Here is a 20,501-nt window from a genome sequence, read left to right on the forward strand (position 1 = left end):
CCAAAGTTTGGCTAATTTGACAAAACACATTTCAGTGTATCCCTGCTTATTTAGACATCAACCTACCTCTCCAGTTACATGCTGCGCATCTGTATCAGTTGTCATAGAGCTTATGATTTCCTCATCTGTATGACAACTTGTACCACAACTTTCTATCTTTAAGTGGTAGTATTAATTCCCAATATCTTGGGTTTCTGAGATTTGATTGAGCAGCACCACTAACACTTCATCATATGAATTATTTGCTACATCAGGATGAAACTCAGAAGCAGATTCTTTATCTTCAAAATTGTGTACATTTAGCATATTAAGTTGGCAGTCTGAGGGTCTTCTCTGAGCAGTTGACATTCCATCATTTAAACTCTCCACAGGCAATAGGTTTTGAACCTGAGCCTAATTTACATTCTCTGTTTGTACCATTTTGTTTAATTTCACCTTGTTGTCACTAGCAATATAATGTATAAATGTGTTACAGTCCGCTTTAAGACTAAATCCATTTTGCAATGGCTGTACATGAACTCACATGATTCTGCGTTGCATAGAAAAGTAGCAAATTCTACATCCATTTGACTATCTGGAGATAGGCCAACACAATCAAATTGATACCAATTTGCACAGATATCACATGCTAGCATTGCTCATTTACTGTTATATGGTCATTTACAGAAACAAAATAGTACAAAAAAAATGTTTACCTTTATTTTACTAGGCAAGTCAGTAAAGAACAAATTCTTATTTTCAATAGCCTAGGAACAGTGGGTTAACTGCCTTGTTCAGGGGCAGAATGACAGATTTATACCTTGTTAGCTTGGGGATTCAATCTTGCAACCTTTCGGTTACTAGTCCAATGCTCTAACCACTAGGCTACGCTGCTGCCCCGTTTCTTTTAATGTGTGACACATTCCTCACCATGTTTATGTTTCACTGCATTTCTCCTTCCCACTCTTGTGTTTGATTGGTGTTTTTTATCAATTAGTGTACTGTCTTTGACTGTGTTGCACTGACTTAAGTTTGTGCTGTCACGCTTATCTCCTATGTCATTACATATGTGTCACAGCCTCAAAGGGTTTGTCAACTCAATCTCATTAACAAGACTTTGAATTTTACTTCTATTCTTGTTCCACATATTCCTAAGAATTTTGATACTACGATTAATGACAATGGTTGTTCCAGATGGCCATTGCAAAGTTTTGGCAACTTCCTCACAAAATTGGAACTCAAATGTGTCATTATGCTGCATGACGGCATGTACTGCCATTGAACTAGCATAATTATCTAAACACGTATTGTATTTTTCCCCCCCTTTCTTTGGCAAGTCTTAACTTTCTGGTACTCCCCAACATCACGACCACCCCCATACAATTTATGTGTCAAATTTGGGGGTTCAACAGTATTTATAATCTGTTGTGTCAAATTATTCTGATCTATGCTTTTATCAGTACGGTCAACTCCATAGTTAACTTTCTCACTACAGACAACAGCGTCGCTATCAGTACAGTCAACTCCTACTATAGCACTAGGTCCACCCTTTACTACTCCTTCCCGTGACTCAATTAATTCAATCACCTGATTAACACCAGTGTCCGGCACAGACTCCACCACTTTACTATCCCTACCTATGCCTTCCTTTAGCTGCATAACACAAGCACATAGGCCTATATCAAAATTCTCATCTTTCCATTTAAGCCGCCCGACACAAATCCTTTCTGTATTTTTTGTAGCAGTTGGCCATTGCAAAATTGCAGAACTTCCTTAAAAAATGCATTATCAATCTTTTCACTGTGCTACATAACATAATTAATTGCAATTGAAATAGCATAATAATCCAGAGGTCTTTGTGTCCTCTCTTTCAGTGTCTGAGCATGCCCTGAATTTACCCTGCTGCCTGCCCCCTTCTCCCCCTGACCACTCACTGACCTTACCCTGCTGCCTGCCCCCTTCTCCCCCTTGACCTTACCCTGTTGCCTGCCCCCTTCTCCCCTTACCACTCCCTGACCTTACCCTGCTGCCTGCCCCCTTGACCTTACCCTGTTGCCTGCCTCCTTCTCCCCCAGACCTTACCCTGCTGCCTGCCCCCTTCTCCCCCTTGACCTTACCCTGTTGCCTGCACCCTTCTCCCCCTGAACCTTATCCTGCTGCCTGCCCCCTTCTCCCCCTTGACCTTACCCCGTTGCCTGCCCCCTTCTCCCCCTGAACCTTATCCTGCTGCCTGCCCCCTTCTCCCCCTTGACCTTACCCCGTTGCCTGCCCCCTTCTCCCCCTGACCCTTACCCTGCTGCCTGCCCCCTTCTCCCCCTTGACCTTACCCTGTTGCCTGCACCCTTCTCCCCCTGAACCTTATCCTGCTGCCTGCCCCCTTCTCCCCCTTGACCTTACCCCGTTGCCTGCCCCCTTCTCCCCCTGAACCTTACCCTGTTGCCTGCCCCCTTCTCCCCCTTGACCTTACCCTGTTGCCTGCCCCCTTCTCCCCCTGAACCTTATCCTGCTGCCTGCCCCCTTCTCCCCCTTGACCTTACCCCGTTGCCTGCCCCCTTCTCCCCCTGAACCTTACCCTGCTGCCTGCCCCCTTCTCCCCCTTGACCTTACCCTGTTGCTTGCACCCTTCTCCCCCTGAACCTTATCCTGCTGCCTGCCCCCTTCTCCCCCTTGACCTTACCCCGTTGCCTGCCCCCTTCTCCCCCTGAACCTTACCCTGTTGCCTGCCCCCTTCTCCCCCTGAACCTTACCCTGTTGCCTGCCCCCTTCTCCCCCTGAACCTTACCCTGCTGCCTGCCCCCTTCTCCCCCATGACCTTACCCTGCTGCCTGCCCCTTCACTGTTAATGTTTAAACAGTTATTTTTCATATATCATGAATAAATACAGGTTATTTACACTTTTCTACAATTACGCGTGAGACTTTTATTTAGAACATTTTCAAAGTTCCGTGATCCGGAAGTATTATTTTTAGTGTTGCTGACGAGACGCTGATTGTGTTGTTGTTGAATTGAAATCGATGAAGCTATGAGAGCGCAATTGTAACTGCAATATCAAGAATCGTTTGCAGAAACTCTTACTTTCTACGTTGAAAACTTACTGGGTAATGATATTACTGTCTGATGTTTTATCGGTTAGAGTGCTTTGTAAGTCATACTTCTTGACGTTACAGAGTAGGATAAGTTAGCTACTAACGTTAGTACACCTTAGTGTATCTAACTGTGCGAGCGGCTAGCTATTACTGTTAGGTAGCTAGCAATACATTGTTTAAATTTCAGTCTATACAGCAGCTGTTTGCAGAAAACACCCCTCCGTTCGCATTTTCACCAGATTGTGTAATTTCTTATGATAATTATTAGTTGTGCATATAATAACGCTACATATGTAACATTAGTTGGCTATATATCCAGGCATCCATTTATTGAATAATCGATTGCGGATTGGACTCCTCATGTGCTAATTGTAACGTAGTTGGCTAGCTAGCTGGCGACATCGCAGGGACCGATGGCAGCATTGCAATCTTGCACGGTGCAGCTACGAAGGCCCCCATGCATTGAACCATGCACACCAAACTCGGTTTGTTTAAATAATATCAACAATGCTCACTAGGCTTCGTTTTCGTTCACCAGTAAACTAGTTAGGAGGTAAAGTAACAGTATTCCAAAATGTTTTTGTTGTTGTGGTGGGATTGACATTTTCCCCCCACAACCCACATTCTAGACAACCACTACTGTATCAACCCTTTTATCATGTTCTGCTGCAGAAAGATTATGCCGATACAGAGAAACATACGAACAGTTTTCGATCTCCCCAAAAGTGGGGCATTGATGCAATCATTCACCATCAAATGGGGTCAGCATGACATCCCCTACCATTCATAGACGCAAACTACTTTAGCGCCTATTGACGATAGTATCTTCTGACCGGGGGAGTTGTGTTAAGTGCCCGGACGCTTACCCTAAACATTAACACGCATCGCTTCCGGTACTGTTTTGGAAATATAAGTAACGTGTCTTTCATATCAGTGCAAGAAAAAAGATTCCCTATAAAAACCGAAGGTAAATTACTAGACACCTTTTATAGGGTTAGTGTTCCCACACAGCCATATCTCCACGTTAGAGTGCTTGTTAGGTATCTAGTGTGTTTAGAACACCCGTGTGTGAAGAGAGAGGCCCAATTCGGCAGAAAATCTGTCTCCCTCCATTAGGTGGTGTTTTTTCGCATACTGAGTAAGGAGTTTTTATATGGATGTCAATGAATTGTAGTTTACATGGAGCCAAATGTGGGCGAATGTAATGGCTGAAAAACCTCTATATGGAGAATAATGTTTTTTGAGAGCTAGACATTCCCCTGTCAACAAGGCATGCATTCTGCTGCAATGTCTGTGTACTGTTGTTGTGAACTCTCCTATCTCAATGTAATATCAGTGAACCGTGGTTTTATGCAGAATGATACATTTTGCATTTGAGTATTCAAATGTTCCTCTTGTGCAAAATGTTTTATTCCCAATGTGTTTTTTACAGTGTGCTCCATTGTTTTTACCAGCTGGCGGAGCCATGTCAGAGAGCTCAAGTGACACAGAGTCCTCCTGTGGGTGGACTATCATAAGTAATGAAGTAAGTCAAGTCTTCCTGACCCTACCTGAGTCCTTACTTGATTCTCCATCAGCCTGAGCACCCGAGTCCCTCTCAGCTAACCCTTGTAGGACCAATAGTCCATTACTAGGAACCAGAGCCCTTGAAATTCCTCAGTGCACTCTAATGGGACTGGCCTATGGATATGACTGTTACAGTGACTTACTAATTCAAAGTTTCATGTCGTCTTAGTTACTTCTTGAGTGCCTTTATGCCAGTCATTGCCATTATGCCGACTGTCTAGATTAATTTGAAAGTCTGATGGTTAATGTAGTGAACTGGAGATCATAGTATGCCTTCATATTGTCTGAAATGTGGTAGGCTAATATAATAGCCTTGTTTCTAAGGGTTCAGATATTGAGGCTCTGGGGCCAGAGAACGGCCTGGAATGTCGGTCTGATCTCCCAGAGAGCGCAGTGCTGGAGCCAGAGCTGCTGCAGAACCAACCCACCTCTCTCTCTGGTAGGAGGAGTTACCATATGCCTTGTTATGACAAATTAAAGCACTTTGAAATATCTAGGCCTATTACAAAAAAAATATTGATGACTGGGTTAAAACTGTTACAACATTGTAATATACATGTATCAGAAAAACACTACATAATTTGGTTTAACCATATGTAATGAAACACATTTATAGCGGTATTGAGATGTTATTTGCTCACAGTAGATGGTGTGTACTCAACCTGTCTTCAAATTTTAAATGTCCTCTAAATGTGTTTTAGCTGAGTGCACTGAGGAGAGAGGTGAGTCATCTCTTGATGCCACTCTGAAAGAAGAAACGTTAGACAAGACATTGTCTGCTTCTGAGGTGAGGGATAAAAACAAAACATTCTTCAGCTGTATATTTGTATGATTCCCATGTCGCTATGTTTCCAGTCCCTATGCCAACCATGTGGAATATCCTCTGCAGGCTGGAGGTGAGGTGGCCGGGGACGAGCATGTGACTCTGTGCTCCTCCAGCGACCACTCTGACATTGTGACTCTGGGGGACACGAGGGAGACTGAGCTCGGGCCTTGGGATGAGCAGACAGTGGAGGAGGAGGAGGAGGGAGCAGTCAGTGAGGAGCTCTACCTGGGCACCTCCTCCAGCAGCCAGTACACCTTCAGCGCAGCAGAGACTGGTAGGGCAAACCAACACACCCTTTAGGGGATGTTTCAATGAATTCCAGTATGAGGTAAATTGGAGAATTTAGATACATTTGTATCTATCTTCGCTGTTCAAAGTTAGAGATGTTTCCATGCAAGGTTTGATGGTCTGGTGATGATCAAGCAGAGTAAGTGGATTAGAGAACAGATAGGGCATGACGACAAACAGAAGAAACCAACAAAGCACTCCTTCCTATCCCTTTCCCCTTGTCCTAAAGCCAGGCTGATGATGGGCCACTGGAAGCTTCCACAGAGTCTGTGGGACTTGGGCTGTCATCTGAAAGGGCAGATGTCTGGCAGCCGTTCTCTCTCAGGTGGTATAAACTGGACTGGTGTGAATATGATAGCGTGCTGCTTGTCTTGCTCAACACAGTGTAGCAGGCCTAAACCTGATAAGCTGTTGTCAGGGCAAATGCTGTCCGATGATGTAAACAAGTTCTGCTTGTTTTGAAAGGTGTTGCAACCGCCACTAAATGTGTGAAACAAAACACTTGCGTGGTATTTCGGCATGATGTGTGTTTGTTTAGACTTAACAACTGGAAGTTGCCCCAGTGATGATTTGGCAAAATCTAATTGGTTTGACAGATATACCTGATGTATAATTAGCCTAGCCTATATACAATTTTTCTGAAATAAAATGTATTATCAGAATATTTGATTAGTTGTTAGTCTGGATCTCCTGTATTTCTCTTTTAATTTTAGGCTAGTGGTCACCTCTGTGATCATGTAACCTAGATTAAACTTGATACTGAGGCATGTTGTTTACATGTTGCTCCTATTACCAGAGGGATGTCTTAATCGGATTTTGCAATCAATGGTTATTGTTAATAAAAACATAAGCACGGGGCCTCCCGGGTGGCGCAGTGGTCTAGGGCACTGCATCGCAGTGCTAACTGCGCCACCAGAGTCTCTGGGTTCGCGCCCAGGCTCTGTCGCAGCCGGCCGCGACCGGGAGGTCCGTGGGGCGACGCACAATTGGGCTAGCGTCGTCCGGGTTAGGGAGGGTTTGGCCGGTAGGGATATCCTTGTCTCATCGCGCTCCAGCGACTCCTGTGGCGGGCCGGGCGCAGTGCGCGCTAACCAAGGGGGCCAGGTGCACGGTGTTTCCTCCGACACATTGGTGCGGCTGGCTTCCGGGTTGGAGGCGCGCTGTGTTAAAGAAGCAGTGCGGCTTGGTTGGGTTGTGCTTCGGAGGACGCATGGCTTTCGACCTTCGTCTCTCCCGAGCCCGTACGGGAGTTGTAGCGATGAGACAAGATAGTAATTACTAGCGATTGGATACCACGAAAATTGGGGAGAAAAGGGGATAAAATAAAATTAAAAAAAACATAAGCACATTTTTCACAGCAATGTGTGCCAGTTTTACAAGTTTGGCATTTCCTGTGGAAGACTAAAGCATTATTTTTGTTTCCCCAGTTTAATGTGCACCAATGTCATGAAGCCTAGCTTTACAACAGGGGTCTTCAACCCTGTTTCTGGAGAGCTACCGTCCTGTATGTTTTTGCGCCAATCTCAGTTGTAACTCACCTGGTTTGGCTTTTCAACCAGCCTATTATTAGAATCAGGTGTGATAAACTAGGGTTGGAGTGAACGTACAGGACGGTAGCTCTCCAGGAACAGGGTTGGAGAGCCCTGCTTTACAAAAAACTATGTATAGGCTTTAAAGGGGGCCTGAGCTTCCTGATTTGGCTTAGTTTTTTGGCTTGATCATTGAGAAATGCAGCAGCCATGACCGAAGCCAAATAAGAGTTGTCTTGGGGGGGTGGTTTAATGTGGGTGTCTCGTGTGTGTGTGTGTGTGTGTTCGCACGTGGCAAGCGTTTGTACATTCACTCTGCCAAAACAGTACACAATCACTCACCCTTTTAGATAACTTGAAAGGCTAACCAGGTCTTGTCTTGATGTTGCCTAGGCTAGTTACTGTTAGCCAACTTATTTAGCCAATTAGCTTCAGTCGCTGGTGTGCCACTGTGGCAAAGTTGGTTTGACATTGTATAGCCTGTCTTTAGGGCTAGTTATGGGCCATCAATAAATGACTGTGTAAATGTCCAACATGAAAATATTGGCCCATATTTTAGTTGTCTCATTCAATGCTTTCAATATTTGAATTTCCACAATTTATAGCTGGTATGAGGTTTTTAAGTAAGTCAATTTGGAGCTATTGACATTTTCTTTTTATTGTCCCAAGTACATTGTGTAATTTATTGATGGTCCCTAAATAGCCTCATAGGGATATCAAATGTCAAACCAAATTGACCATGGGCATTACGATGGGGTCGCCTGCAGTTGAGCGCTGAATTGATGATTACTTGGGTGCTGCCAACTGTGGGCAGGATTGAAATAAACCCAACCCAAGGAAAACTGTTACGGTACCCATACATTTTTTTCCCTATCTCACAAATCTTAATTTTGGACGAGACTGACTTTATGACCAAAATGATCCCATTTACACTTTGTAGTCAATTTTGACAGTAGAATAACTGTTTCTGACTCATATCGATGCCACATAGGCCGTTTTCAAAATGAGAAGTATCTTTTTAGGGGCAGTCGCTCTTTAATTAGAATTGAATGGAGACGTGATATATTGCCATGGACCGCACTTTGCTACTAGATCAATGAGGGCAATTAAAACAATATTTAAAGCAGCAATGTGCTGTTAATTATTTTATTTTAGTTTACAAGCATGTCAACCTACATGTCTACCTTGTAATTATGGTTCAGTGCACTAATGATTCTGTGTGGGTGTGTGTATGTTGCAGTCTTCCCTGCGGAGCAGCCTGTGGTTGCAGACTCCAGCAGCAGTGAGGATGAGGGAGGAGAGCAGGTCACCCCAGTAGTGCGGAGGCGCAGGGTGAGGAAGAGCACCACTAGCTCTGTGGCTGAGCATGGAGAGGAGGTGCAGGAGTCTGGCCACAGTGACCGAGAGGAGACTCTAGAGGAGGAGCAGAAGGAGGTACAGGAGGAGGAGGTGCAGCAGGAACCTCACATTGCTCCCCCAACTCAAGGCCATATCAGCGGCACCCTTAACAAATGTATCCTACTAGCCCTCATCATCGCCATCAGCATGGGCTTTGGTCACTTCTATGGTAAGCATCATGGGAAAGTTTTGGGAAATATGTGATGAAGAATTTCAATGTTTCTAATTATGAGTATGGAATCATTGGTAAAAGTAATTCACAAGGAGGGCTGTTTTTAGCAGTTTTAACATGTTGGTTTTGTGTTCTAGGAAAATTTGAAGGTACAGTATGGAGTGGATGGTTTGAGGGTAATTGTCAAACTCAACTTGCTTAGGCGCATAAGTGATGATAATGTCATGTGAATGTCGTGTGTCATCACCGCATCGTAGTTTTGAATAGCACAAACTAAACCTATGTGTGTTTAGTGGGATTATGCAAAGCATGTCAAGTGCCTACATGAAGATATATTTGATCATATTGAAAGGATACACATCCTATTAAGATAGTGAAAAGAAAATTAGTGCTTCTGTTGACCTCTTGAATCCATCCTCATCAGAATGTTTGTGTAGAAACAAATAATTTAGTCATAGGGCGGCAGGTAGCCTAGCAGGTAAGAGGGTCGATGTGCCCTTGAGCAAGGCACTTAACCCTGATTGCTCCTGTACGTCACTCTGGATGAGAGTGTGCTAAATGATTAAAATGTACAAATGTAATACAGTATCTGGGTTGTGGTCAATAAGCAATCAATTTTCCAATGTTATTGGCTCAGAGCTGGCTGAAAGGTGACATGCTGAATATGACTGATAAACTTAATCATAGAGGGGTGCCACATTTTGTGAGTTGACTACAAACCAGATGCTCATGTTGAATGTAAGTCAATTTATTTTCTGTTTTTGTGTGGTAGTATATCACTTTCATGTGCTGTCTTCTTTGGTAAGGTGAGGTAACAGTGGGTTCCCAATTTCCCAAGGGTCAGGGAATTCAACACCTACATCCCACACATGGAATGTCAGGGGTTTTCTAATTTGCCAGCGAGTGTGGTCATAAGTCAATAACAATACACACTAACAAATTGCTGTTATTGAGTTCATTTTGCCAGTGCTGACCAATGTCACCAAATAGTTTTGAATCTTGGAAACTCTAATTGGTCTGCATGGATAAGTCTTGACATTTTTGTTTGTCCAAGAATGGGAACCATTTTTATTGCACCTAACATGACGTGGACATTTCCCAACCTTTTCTGCTTCTGTGTTACTATTCTTGAATGTGTGTTATCATCTGGTGAATCATGTCTATGCTTATGGAAAATGAAGGGAATGCCTAATATTTCATTCTAACACAGGCACAGTACAGGTTCAGGAGAGACAGAAGATTGTGGAGAAGCTCTGTGGAGTGAACGACCTTGGTAATTCGAGAGATCTGCAGCCTCAGTGTCATAAAGGACCAAATGTCATCAACAAGGTCTGTAAAGAGTTCTTGATACATACAGTTAGGTATCATAAGCCACCTCCCTCTATTATCCTTCTCAAATAAACTAGCATAATAAAACAAAATACATGTTATTTTTCTGTCTTAGAAACAGTGTCCTAACTTTTCTGTTTCTTTTTGTTTTTATTTATATCTTTGGTGAACTTTGTTTCAGCTATAGAATTCTCTCTTTTTTGACTGAACACATGCAGATTTTAGGCATTGAAGTGCCAGTAGTCCTAATGTCACATTTGGAACTATCAGTATCATATTTTAGGAAGAACTTTAAGCATTTCAATATTAAATTGATCTATCCACAACTTTTACAGCAATGCTCAGTGAGAACTCATTTCACTATTATTTTAAGAAAATCTAACTTTTATGGTAAGTATGATTATGCCTCAACTAAAGCTCCTTCCAGAGAGCAAAATAATGAATCTTCACCAACCACATAGAAGGATTTTTTTATTTTTTGTGGTCAAACACTATCTAGCTTTGTTACATTTTCCACTGATCTCAAATAGTTTTTGATATGACACACAGTAGCAAAATGTTTCTTTAGGCAATGAGGTCCTTGTATTGAAATACATTGCAAGCCCCCTATATTATACTGTGTAACCTATCCTTGTTTTTGTGGTTTATATTTCAGGGTTCACAGCGACGCTGTGAAATCTATTGTTATGCGTATATTTTTTTTCTTGACCTGGTCAAATAATTTAAGCATTGATTGGTAACATTTTTTGTAATTTGGCACACAGAATCTAGAGGACATGAGTAACTTAGACAAAAATAATTGCACCAATTGGCCTAAAGGTGGCAGTGTTATAAGCAATCTCACTTAAACCCTCATATCTGCCGCCCTGTTTAACCAAGATACTTGAAACTTTGTATCAAGGTGTCTTTCTTTATGCTGAACAAATTTCCCTCAAGGACCCATAAAGTCTGTCAGGATATATTTTGCTCCATCTTGAACATTTTGTAAAACTTTTAGGACCAAATTCGGCATGTAGGCTAGGCCCATGGTACATCTCTTAACTTTGTTTGAGAAAAGCTAAGGGATTGGTTACAAGATGGCTGAGTTATTGATAATCAGGAAATCAGATTTTACGTGTCCATTTAAATCCACTTCACAATCCCCTATCAACTTAACTTTTAGGGTCATCAAAGACAGCTTGGCATTGATATCTTTAAAAATAAGAACTTAACATTTAACTTTTGACTATGTAAAGCTAATGCTTAAAATAATCATAAAAAAATCTCATGGTCTAAAAGTCAGATTCACTCCAAATGTGGTCTTTGGACTCATCAAAATAGTCCCTAAAGAGTAAATAACATTGATGCATTCAAAGATGGCCACACTTTACCAGTAGATGCGTATATGCTAAAATAGGTTTAAAATACTTCAAAAATCTTTTCATGAACCATAGGACTAAATGACACCACATTTGGAAAGTAAGCCCATGGTACATGTCTTAAATTAGTTTGAGAAAGACGAGGGGATTGGTCAAAATCTGATTTTACGTGTCCATTTAAACCAGTGTAAATATACTCCATAGTGGCCTAGCAACTTGAAATTTGTCATCGCTATCATGGACATCCTTAAGATGAACCACATTGAATTTGGTTTTGATATCTCAAAAACAAGGAAACTATTAACAAGTCATGTAATGCTCAAAATCATCTGCAGGCATATTCTCCTCATGAACCATACATCAGATTCACTCCAGATGTTGTGTTTAGACTCATTACAAAAGGCTTTTAATAGTTTTTTTCTCTGCATTAAATATGACCACACTGTACCTATAGATGCACATATGCTAAAAATACTTTTATAATCATCTTCAATGCTTTAACTGATTGCACATAAAGGAAGATTGATCCTACATGATAAAGTGCTTGCTTTGTTATATCCAACTGATATTTTCTCCTTTGTCATCCTGTGAACCCTCTTCATATTGCTGCTCGCAGCTATATTTTTGTGATTTCACATTTAAACTATTCATCTTCAATATTCTTATATGCAAGGATTCTCTACGATTTGTTTTTGATGGCTTTTTGCCCCCTTGAAACATTTTTGACACTCCACTTAACTGTAGCGTGAGATGAGGCTTAAGTGTGTATTCTCATTTTATAGCAATGCATTTGCTCACTTTGGTGATGCTGTTTCCACACGTTTAGGACGTGGTTAAGAGTCTGAGAGAAGACCTAAAGGACAAGAGTGACATGATGCTGTTTCTCACAGGGATTATCGACAAGCTTACTAAAGAGAACCAGGATCTCAGATCCAAACAGGCCCAGCTACAGGTAACATGCAAGTACAGGTTAAGGTTCAAATTTAACACTAGTGGTGGATCTTTCCATATAAATTGAAGGTGGACTAATATCTAAATAAAGATTCAAATACTGCAACAAAATTCACCATTCATTTATTTGTCATTTATTCGTGAGACTGAAGAAATGTTATGTCATTGTTTCACTTTTAACCATCTTCATTATTAATTTAAGCCTAACTGTTCCCCTTGTTGTTCATATGTTAAGCGTTTTGCTAATACTCCTTTGTGGATGCATAACAAATGTATTTTTGTTTTGAAACAAGGCCCAGAAAGAAGATTTGGTCGTGAAACTGAAGCAGACTGGTGAAGAGAGGGTTAAGATTGAGTCTCAGCAGAATCACCTGATGGTGGAGAACCAGCTGCTGAAGAGCTCCCTGGAGCGTGAGGAGGAGTCCCTGTCCACCCTTCAGGAGGAGCTGAGGAACCTGCGCTCCCAGATCCGAGACCTGGAGGAGACTGGGGCCGGGGCCGACTCCATACTGTCTGAGAACCAGAGGCTGAAGGACCACCTGGAGGAGGAGACGCAGCGCCTCCGTAGCTTCCTGAGCCAGAGGGAGGCCCTGATGGCTGATGCCCAGACGCTGAGGAGGGAGCTGGATAATGAGCGGAGGGTGACTGACCAGCTAAGGGAGCAGCTAAGCAGCCGCAACACCAGGGCCGGAGGAGAGGCCGACCTGGAGACAAAGGAGCTGCAGTCACGGCTCATGGAGTTGCAGAAGAAGCTGAGCTTTGAGCAGCAGCGCTCCGACCTTTGGGAGAGGCTCTATGTGGAAACCAAAGAGGAGAGGGCCAAGGGAGACAAGCAGGCCAAAGTCAAGAAGTCCAAGGATGGCGTGATAGGGAAGGTGAAAGATACTTTTGATGCGGTGAAGAACTCCACCAAGGAGTTTGTGCACCATCACAAAGAGCAGATAACGAAAGCCAAAGAGGCTGTGAAGGAGAATCTGAGGAAGTTCTCAGATTCTGTGAAATCCACCTTCCGCCACTTCAAGGACTCTGCTTCGCGTATGATGGACAAGACTTACCGGCCTCACAATCGGAGGTTTCACGAGAGGAAGGATGCCAAGCCTGAGCAGCAGGAGCATCATAGAGACCATGGAAACAAGCACTCAGAGGAACCATGGCAGCCCAGAACCCACAAGCCCCTGCATCGTCACCCTCGTAAATCCACTGACGACTCTTTCCAGGCACACCGTAACACCCGGAAGTCAGGGAGTAAAGTTGAGGAGGACCCAGACGCTGAGCAACAACAGAGAGGAGTGCCCAAAGGTTGCTCTGGGGTTTTCGACTGTGCCTACCAAGAATCCATGAGCCTCTTCAACAAAGCCATGGACCCCATAAGAGCAGATGAGTTCAACCAGCTGCTTCACAGCTACCTCCAGCAGGAGGTTGACCACTTCCACCACTGGACTGAGCTGGAGAGCTTTATAAAAAATTTCTTTCACAATGGCGTCTTCATCCACGATCAGATGCTGTTCACAGACTTTGTTAGTGGTGTGGAAGACTACCTGGAGGACATGGATGAGTACCATGGCCACAACGATGACGTCTTTGAAGATCTTGACGAGTATGTCTACAGGCACTTCTTTGGAGATACCTACTCAAAACGTTATGGGTCAAGGTAAGTTTATAGTTTTCATAACTGTTTTTTCAATAGGATGTTGTGTATTACCATATTCTGACATTTCTGTTCGCCAACTCACAGTAGACCCTTTGAGGGGCCAGATACGGATACTAAAGAAGAAAGGCTAGCAAAGCAGCAGCAGCGCAATCAGAGGACCCGGCCCCGGCCACAAAGAGAGAGGAAGTGGAGCAGAGCAGGACGGAACACAGACAGACACATGGCTGATGTAAAAATAGAGTTGGGTCCTGTGCCCTTTGATCCCAAATATTGAGAATCTTACCTAAGGAATCCGTTTTTATGATGGCTGATATTGTAGTTGCAAAGTCTATTTAGGATGCGTTTGATGGAAATCCTTATTCTTCTGTTTTTGTGATTTTGCACAATGTTCTTTTAACGCTGCCTGAATGTCCCCTTGCTTCCTGTGTTGTGTAAGCAATCCTTAGGTTAGTATCAATGGTGGTGTATCTGACTGCATCTAATCTCATGAGCACAAAGAAAATTATTGCTGCAATGATTTAGCCATGAATTGTCTTTAAATATGACTAACTAGAGCAATTAAACATGGGAATACAGTAAGTAAATCTGACAGTAGCTAACTCTGTAGTACACATTGTCATCAGGTCATTTGTTACATGTTCTTTTTAAGAGCCATCACTGACTAATTAGCACAACATTTCTTCTCTTTGGGCCTTGTTTAAAAAATATCTTTTTTAAAGTTTACCATTTTAATTGTCTACATTTAGGCCTATTGTGAATGAATAATGATTCATTGGATGCATAGTATTTTTGTCAGTGGCATTGAAGAGTTATGCACTGACAGATACACTTTAATTTCAATTTCAAATTGTCATTAGGTGACATTGATAATTGTGAGATAATGGACAAAACAATTGCTGACATTGATACTGTTGTGTGCAGTAAAACTTTTAAGTAGCAAAACCACTGAGAAATACTTTTTTTCACATGGTATTGAATAATGCAAGATGCCGGTTCCACAGTTGATTTGTATACTTTGCTGCTACATTACATATGTTTAAAATGGTGAGATAAAGTGCAACTGTGTTCAGTAACATTCCAACTATGGCTTGTTTTACTAAGGCTGATTATTTTCTTTCATTTACAGATGTGCTGTTAAATTAATTGCAGCTTCCCAATAAAATAAAAGTGAATATTGACTGCTTCTTTTCCCCCCCTAATATAGTGGACTGTCTGGCTAAGTGTTGCATTATTTTCAGTGTTTAAAAGATCAATCTGTTCAGTTTTAATTATAATTTATTTCTTTACAATACAGATCCAGTGTTTAAAAGATCAATCTGTTCAGTTTTAATTATAATTTATTCCTTTACAATACAGATCCATTTTGATTAACTTCCAAATGGCTCGTGCCAATGGTCAAGATGGTTCTGTTCAGTGCATTTTGTAAACTAGGATGCTTCTTCAAACTCGTCCTTGAGATACATAAGTATGGGAAAATCTTTGTGCTTCTTAAAAATGTATTCTCATTCTCTTCAGTGTTTTGCGTTCAGTGCCTTTGATAAACTAGGATGCTTTTTCCAACTCGTCCTTCAGGAACGTGAGTGTGGAATATTTCTGTACTTCTCATAAATCTATTCCCATCCAAGAATGCAGAGAGCTCCTGAGGACAGAAAAAGATAATACAAATGATTGTAACAGTGAAGGAGCCATTAGTCATTAATCTTGAATTACAAAATGCAGAGTATCTAACCATCTCCAGAACATCAAAGAACACCAGGTGGGTTGGCAGCATTGACTTATAAGGAAATGAGGTCCTCAACCAATGATGAGGATCAGCGAAGAATCTCTCAGCTTCATCGACATAGCTCTTGTCTCCTGTGAGATCTGGTGGACATTCTAGGAAACGCATCTTCATTGGACAGTGGATGTGACTACAAAAATAATGTATATTGATTATTTACTGCACTGCCTCAGCTATAAGCTTGTCACAGTTCTTACTCATGCAAAAGGACCATTAGTAAATAAGCCCCAAAAAATTGACCGCCTACCTGTAGAAAGGTGTAGAGTGACAGGGCATTAGAAAGAGGACTTCAGGCAGTGGAGGTGTTGAAGGATCGCTGTCGTCACACAGGGTCTGGAGGTGACCCATGACATCCAGTGTGCCTCGCTGGTGAAGCAGACCTGTGTACAGGGCTGGGACTAGGTTGGAGACCAATAAGGCGCATGCGGCAGGCCGTCTCCAGGTTCTCAGATTCACCAAAGCTATCCCTGCAATAAACGAGGACCCCGTGTCGTGTATAGGGTATGACTGTACGTTGCTAGTTACTTGCAGTCATTGGAATCTTTCAGGAAATTTTAGCACTCACCACAAAATACCATGCAGAAAGGCAAAACAGGGTAGATGAATCTGAACTCCTTGTGCGCAAGACAACTGTATTGAGAAGAAAAACGTGCAAATTCTGAAATTCCCTATGATTTGAATGGTCTAACAAAGATGTTTTTAGCCCATAAATTACAGTAAGTGCACTTTACACAACACAGAAAGACAAAAGAAAAAGACCATACCTGTAAACCATTACTGTCCAGACTATTGTTATTAACATGATTCTGTATCTTTTTGAAGCCAGTGTGCATCCATACAGGAAGAAAGGAAGATGAGGGCCAATGACGACCACAAAACCCTGAGTAAAGTACCAGTGCCATGGATGAGAGCCATAGAACTCAGCCACGTTGTGAAAAACATTCAACTTAAGGAAGTTGTACTGCACCAGGGTCCACTGCAAGAGAAAATGGTTTAAGGAACTTGTGTTAATTAACACAGACATTACAGCTTGTGATTTATAATTACCTTTAATTTATTATTTTTTAAACAATGCTTTTCCTACCTTTCCATAGAAAATGCAGTCAATCAATGTCGAAATCCCAAGAGTTAAAGCCCTATATGAAGGAGAGGCTCATTCAATAATTGAAAAATACATTATATATGGCATGAAAACCTCACTCTGCAGCTGAGGCACAATGGTCTTTCTCAAATCAAAGCACTCACCCAATGGGAAGGCAAAGGTGAGTTATGAGTTTCAGCTTGTTATCTTCCTGCCAGAAGTGGAAAACCAACAGAGGAAGCCACACAATCAAGGCTGTTGGACGAACAATGACTGCCAAGGCAACCAGGATCAAATATTTTGTACTGCGAAAGAAAACAAGCAAAATCTGTTTTAAACAGAATATTATTAATGGAGCGTCATTAAAAGGTATACTTTTTCTGAAGGTATTTTGTAACTTGCCGTGTAGTGGGAAATACTTATAGATGCACAGGAAGTGAAATTGTTTTATGTTTGAGTTGTGTAGAGGTGTAGGTCCAACCTGCTGTGTGTTTTAGAGCCAGGCAGAGGATAGTAATAGAGAGCCAGAGTTGTGAGTGTGGTCTCCATGGTGTTGGTCAGGGTCCTGGTGCAGCAGTACCATGTGAACCAAGAACAGAGCTGGCAGAGGTACTAGTAACAAAAAGAGAGAAAGAGGCTTTGTCACATGCCCACATTCCCCAGGATTGGAATAAGTGAAAAGGTTATGAGAAACAAAGTAGTCCATGTTGTTTTTACCGTCCATTTGGCAACGTCAGAATGCTCCAGTGATTGGATAAGACAGTAGAGTTTAATATCAGCCAATGCAGATAGCAGTGCCTGCACAACTCGAGGTAGCCATACCTGCAGAATCCACAATATATACTGTACAGATTTTGACAATGGGGTCACATGCAATGCATTTCGCATCAGCACTATAAATTGCTGCAAAAGATGAAGATGTACTCAATATTACTTACCAAGAGTTGAACTGCGTCATAGGTGAAGAAGTGCAATATCTTATATATAGCTGCAAAAAAGAGAGGGTAGGAGAACCCTCTTATACCTGCTGTCCACTCCCACGTCAAATAGCCATAGGTGAAGTTATTAAGGATTTAGCAGAATACACAGACTTGTCCACAAAAAGGTTATTAGAAGGGTACTGCTTAAAGTTTTATATGATTTTTTGTTACAAGGATATTCAAAAACCATAAGATGAGCGATTTCGAGGGACTGCCAGTATTCATCTGGGACAAAGCTGGTCTGGACCAGGAAGCAGTTGATGAGACGAAATGCCACAGTGAAGACAGTGACATGGACCCCCAATACACCTGAGGAGAAGAATAAAAAACAAAAACATGTCAGATATCTCTCCACCAGTTAGGCTACCTGTGTTAGATGTGCATTGGTAATTACATCCATTATCAACTAGTCATTTGAAAGACTCAAGCATTCTGAAACTGCAAGTACCATTGCATGCTCCGGGATCACCTGTTGCCTACTTCAATTTAATTTGTATTTATTTATTTAACTAGGCAAGTCAGTTAAGAACACATTCTTATTTATGTTGATGTAGCTAGCTAAACTAGCTTTTGTCTTTCAAAATAAGCAATGTAAACTTTACTTCCATTCATACTTTTATCATCAACAGCAGTTCGACATTTGCTCAGTCTGCTGCTAGAAATATGATAGCTGCTATACCAAACAGGGCACATACCGTACCATTATCAAGAGGACATGTTTCTTCTTTACTATATAGTTGGGATTTTCGTTTCCTCAGTTTAACAGGCTCTGATTTGCTTCCAATATTTAAGCGTGCACGAATCTTTTCCATTACTTAGATAAACTATAACTAACTACATATAATGTAGCTAATTCGAGCAGCACCAAAATCCACGTTAGTTCCGTGTTGTGCTCGTAGGTAGATGACGTCAGACGTTTCCTAGGAAAGTAAATGCGATTGTCAAGATATCATTATTGTGTTACATATCGGTTATGTAAAGTTATACAGCTTACAATGTTATCTGTACCACTTATAGAACATATAATTGATTTAATAAATTATTATATGCATTTTATGGTGATGAATCGTACAAGTCCCAAATCGCATTTTAAGTGTATTCTTGTCGTTTATCATGTCCCCTTTCATTCGCCGTAGATGTTCAACCTTTGTACTCAAACCAAATGTCGCTTTCTTTCCAACGTTAGTTGTTTAATTGTTGGAATTGCTAGACGTTTTGGTCTACACACACTTCATTAAAGATCGTGGTGAGTTATGTTAAAGCAAGAAAAAAATATGAAACCAATATAAGATTTGTGTGTCCTTTGTCTCTCACTAGCTAGCTATGGCTAACGACCCACGGTTTTGTCTAGAGGGGGATACAGCTTTTGTGAAAATTGACTTTTTGTAGCAGGTTTGAATTTACACAGCAGGTTGGGATAACCAATTAGCATTCGTGTAAGTGTAGTAGCGCAGGATCTGGTTGAGTATGAGTGGAGAGTTCTGCAATGTCACATGTTACAAAGAATCTGACACCACAGGGACATAGAACAATTCATGTCATTATTATGTCATATGCTGTATCTAGCTGAGGTTCGCGTTTACATCACTAATACTGTATCATGCATACAATGTTTTACAAATGCTTACATTACCTTCTCTATATGTAGCAGCTTGGTAATGTCACATGTGATTTCAAATTTTGATTTAAAAAAATCTACAGCACAATTGAGCCCCATGAAGAAAGCTTTGTGTGCTTCATGTAAAAACTTAATGTACAACATCAGTTTGACAATACAAGGCAAAGCTTTTGGGTAATCTCTTCTATTCTTCCAGGATCGACGATGCAAGTGTAGGTGGGACTCCTGATGCAGAGAGAACATGTTTCGACGAAGGATACCCTTTGCACAGATAGCCTTTGCCACTGTGCTAGGAGTTGCTGGGGGAGTTTATATATATATATATAGACCCATGTTTGTGTCCCAGCACAATAACACTGTTCCAGAGACTTTGAGTCAAACTGAGGACAATTGGATGCCTGAGAGCCAAGGACAGTCTAGAGATGGCAACAATGTGCCTGAGAGTCCTGGACAGTATGAAGTCAATAGAACTGTGTAGGAGAATGTGGGACAGTCAGCGGCAGAAGTGGCCGTCAAGTAATAATTTCGGTTGATTTGTGGTTTGGTGTGTAAATTAGATATGTGAATTAAGTGTCAAATACAATCCCTTCGGCTACTGAAAGATCTCACAAATCCAGTAATGTCAGCAGGGTTGGGTAGGTTACTTTCTAAATGTAATACGTTAGTTACCTGTCCAATTGTAATCAGTAACATAACTTTTGGATTACCCAAACTCAGTAACATAATCTGATTCCATTCCGTTTAAGATTACTTTCCCCTTAAGAGGCATTAGAAGACAAAAATGTATGTTACCAATTGAACGACATCTATTGCAGGATAAATCAATGTTAAAGTTTACATAGCTGGCCATATATGGATGTAAAATTTTACTCTGGGTTGGTTATGTAGTTTTCTTCTAACCCATCGCTT

At 41.5% G+C, this 20,501-nt stretch overlaps 2 protein-coding genes across 5 annotated transcripts; one reads left to right on the forward strand and one right to left on the reverse strand.

Annotated features, from left to right (window-relative positions):
* Positions 1-2,961: 2,961 nt before the first annotated feature.
* On the forward strand, positions 2,962-15,311 carry LOC120047412 (cell cycle progression protein 1-like). 2 transcript variants are annotated; one of them, XM_038992941.1, is made up of 10 exons: positions 2,962-3,077; positions 4,498-4,590; positions 4,956-5,070; positions 5,333-5,418; positions 5,521-5,731; positions 8,515-8,841; positions 10,055-10,173; positions 12,358-12,483; positions 12,776-14,133; positions 14,218-15,311. In XM_038992941.1, the coding sequence occupies exons 2-10, from the start codon at positions 4,531-4,533 to the stop codon at positions 14,405-14,407; spliced, it is 2,592 nt and encodes an 863-aa protein (XP_038848869.1). In that variant the 5' UTR covers positions 2,962-3,077; positions 4,498-4,530; the 3' UTR covers positions 14,408-15,311. The 2 variants fall into 2 exon arrangements, with proteins under 2 accessions (XP_038848869.1, XP_038848861.1); XM_038992933.1 differs by having other exon boundaries at positions 4,520-4,590.
* Positions 12,668-18,862, reverse strand: LOC120047429 (GPI mannosyltransferase 3-like). 3 transcript variants are annotated; one of them, XM_038992958.1, is made up of 12 exons: positions 18,675-18,862; positions 18,154-18,283; positions 17,933-18,050; positions 17,712-17,816; positions 17,476-17,606; positions 17,159-17,299; positions 16,998-17,049; positions 16,807-16,889; positions 16,479-16,543; positions 16,161-16,380; positions 15,863-16,043; positions 12,668-15,772 (listed from the first exon to the last, which is right to left on the reverse strand). In XM_038992958.1, the coding sequence occupies exons 1-12, from the start codon at positions 18,784-18,786 to the stop codon at positions 15,659-15,661; spliced, it is 1,452 nt and encodes a 483-aa protein (XP_038848886.1). In that variant the 5' UTR covers positions 18,787-18,862; the 3' UTR covers positions 12,668-15,658. The 3 variants fall into 3 exon arrangements, with proteins under 3 accessions (XP_038848886.1, XP_038848879.1, XP_038848897.1); XM_038992951.1 differs by having other exon boundaries at positions 16,678-16,889; XM_038992969.1 differs by lacking the exon at positions 12,668-15,772 and having other exon boundaries at positions 15,893-16,008; positions 16,678-16,889.
* Between the last annotated feature and the right edge of the window lie 1,639 nt (positions 18,863-20,501).

Source organism: Salvelinus namaycush, chromosome 1 (genome assembly GCF_016432855.1).
Source record: "Salvelinus namaycush isolate Seneca chromosome 1, SaNama_1.0, whole genome shotgun sequence".
In the NCBI taxonomy this organism is placed as follows: domain Eukaryota; kingdom Metazoa; phylum Chordata; class Actinopteri; order Salmoniformes; family Salmonidae; genus Salvelinus; species Salvelinus namaycush.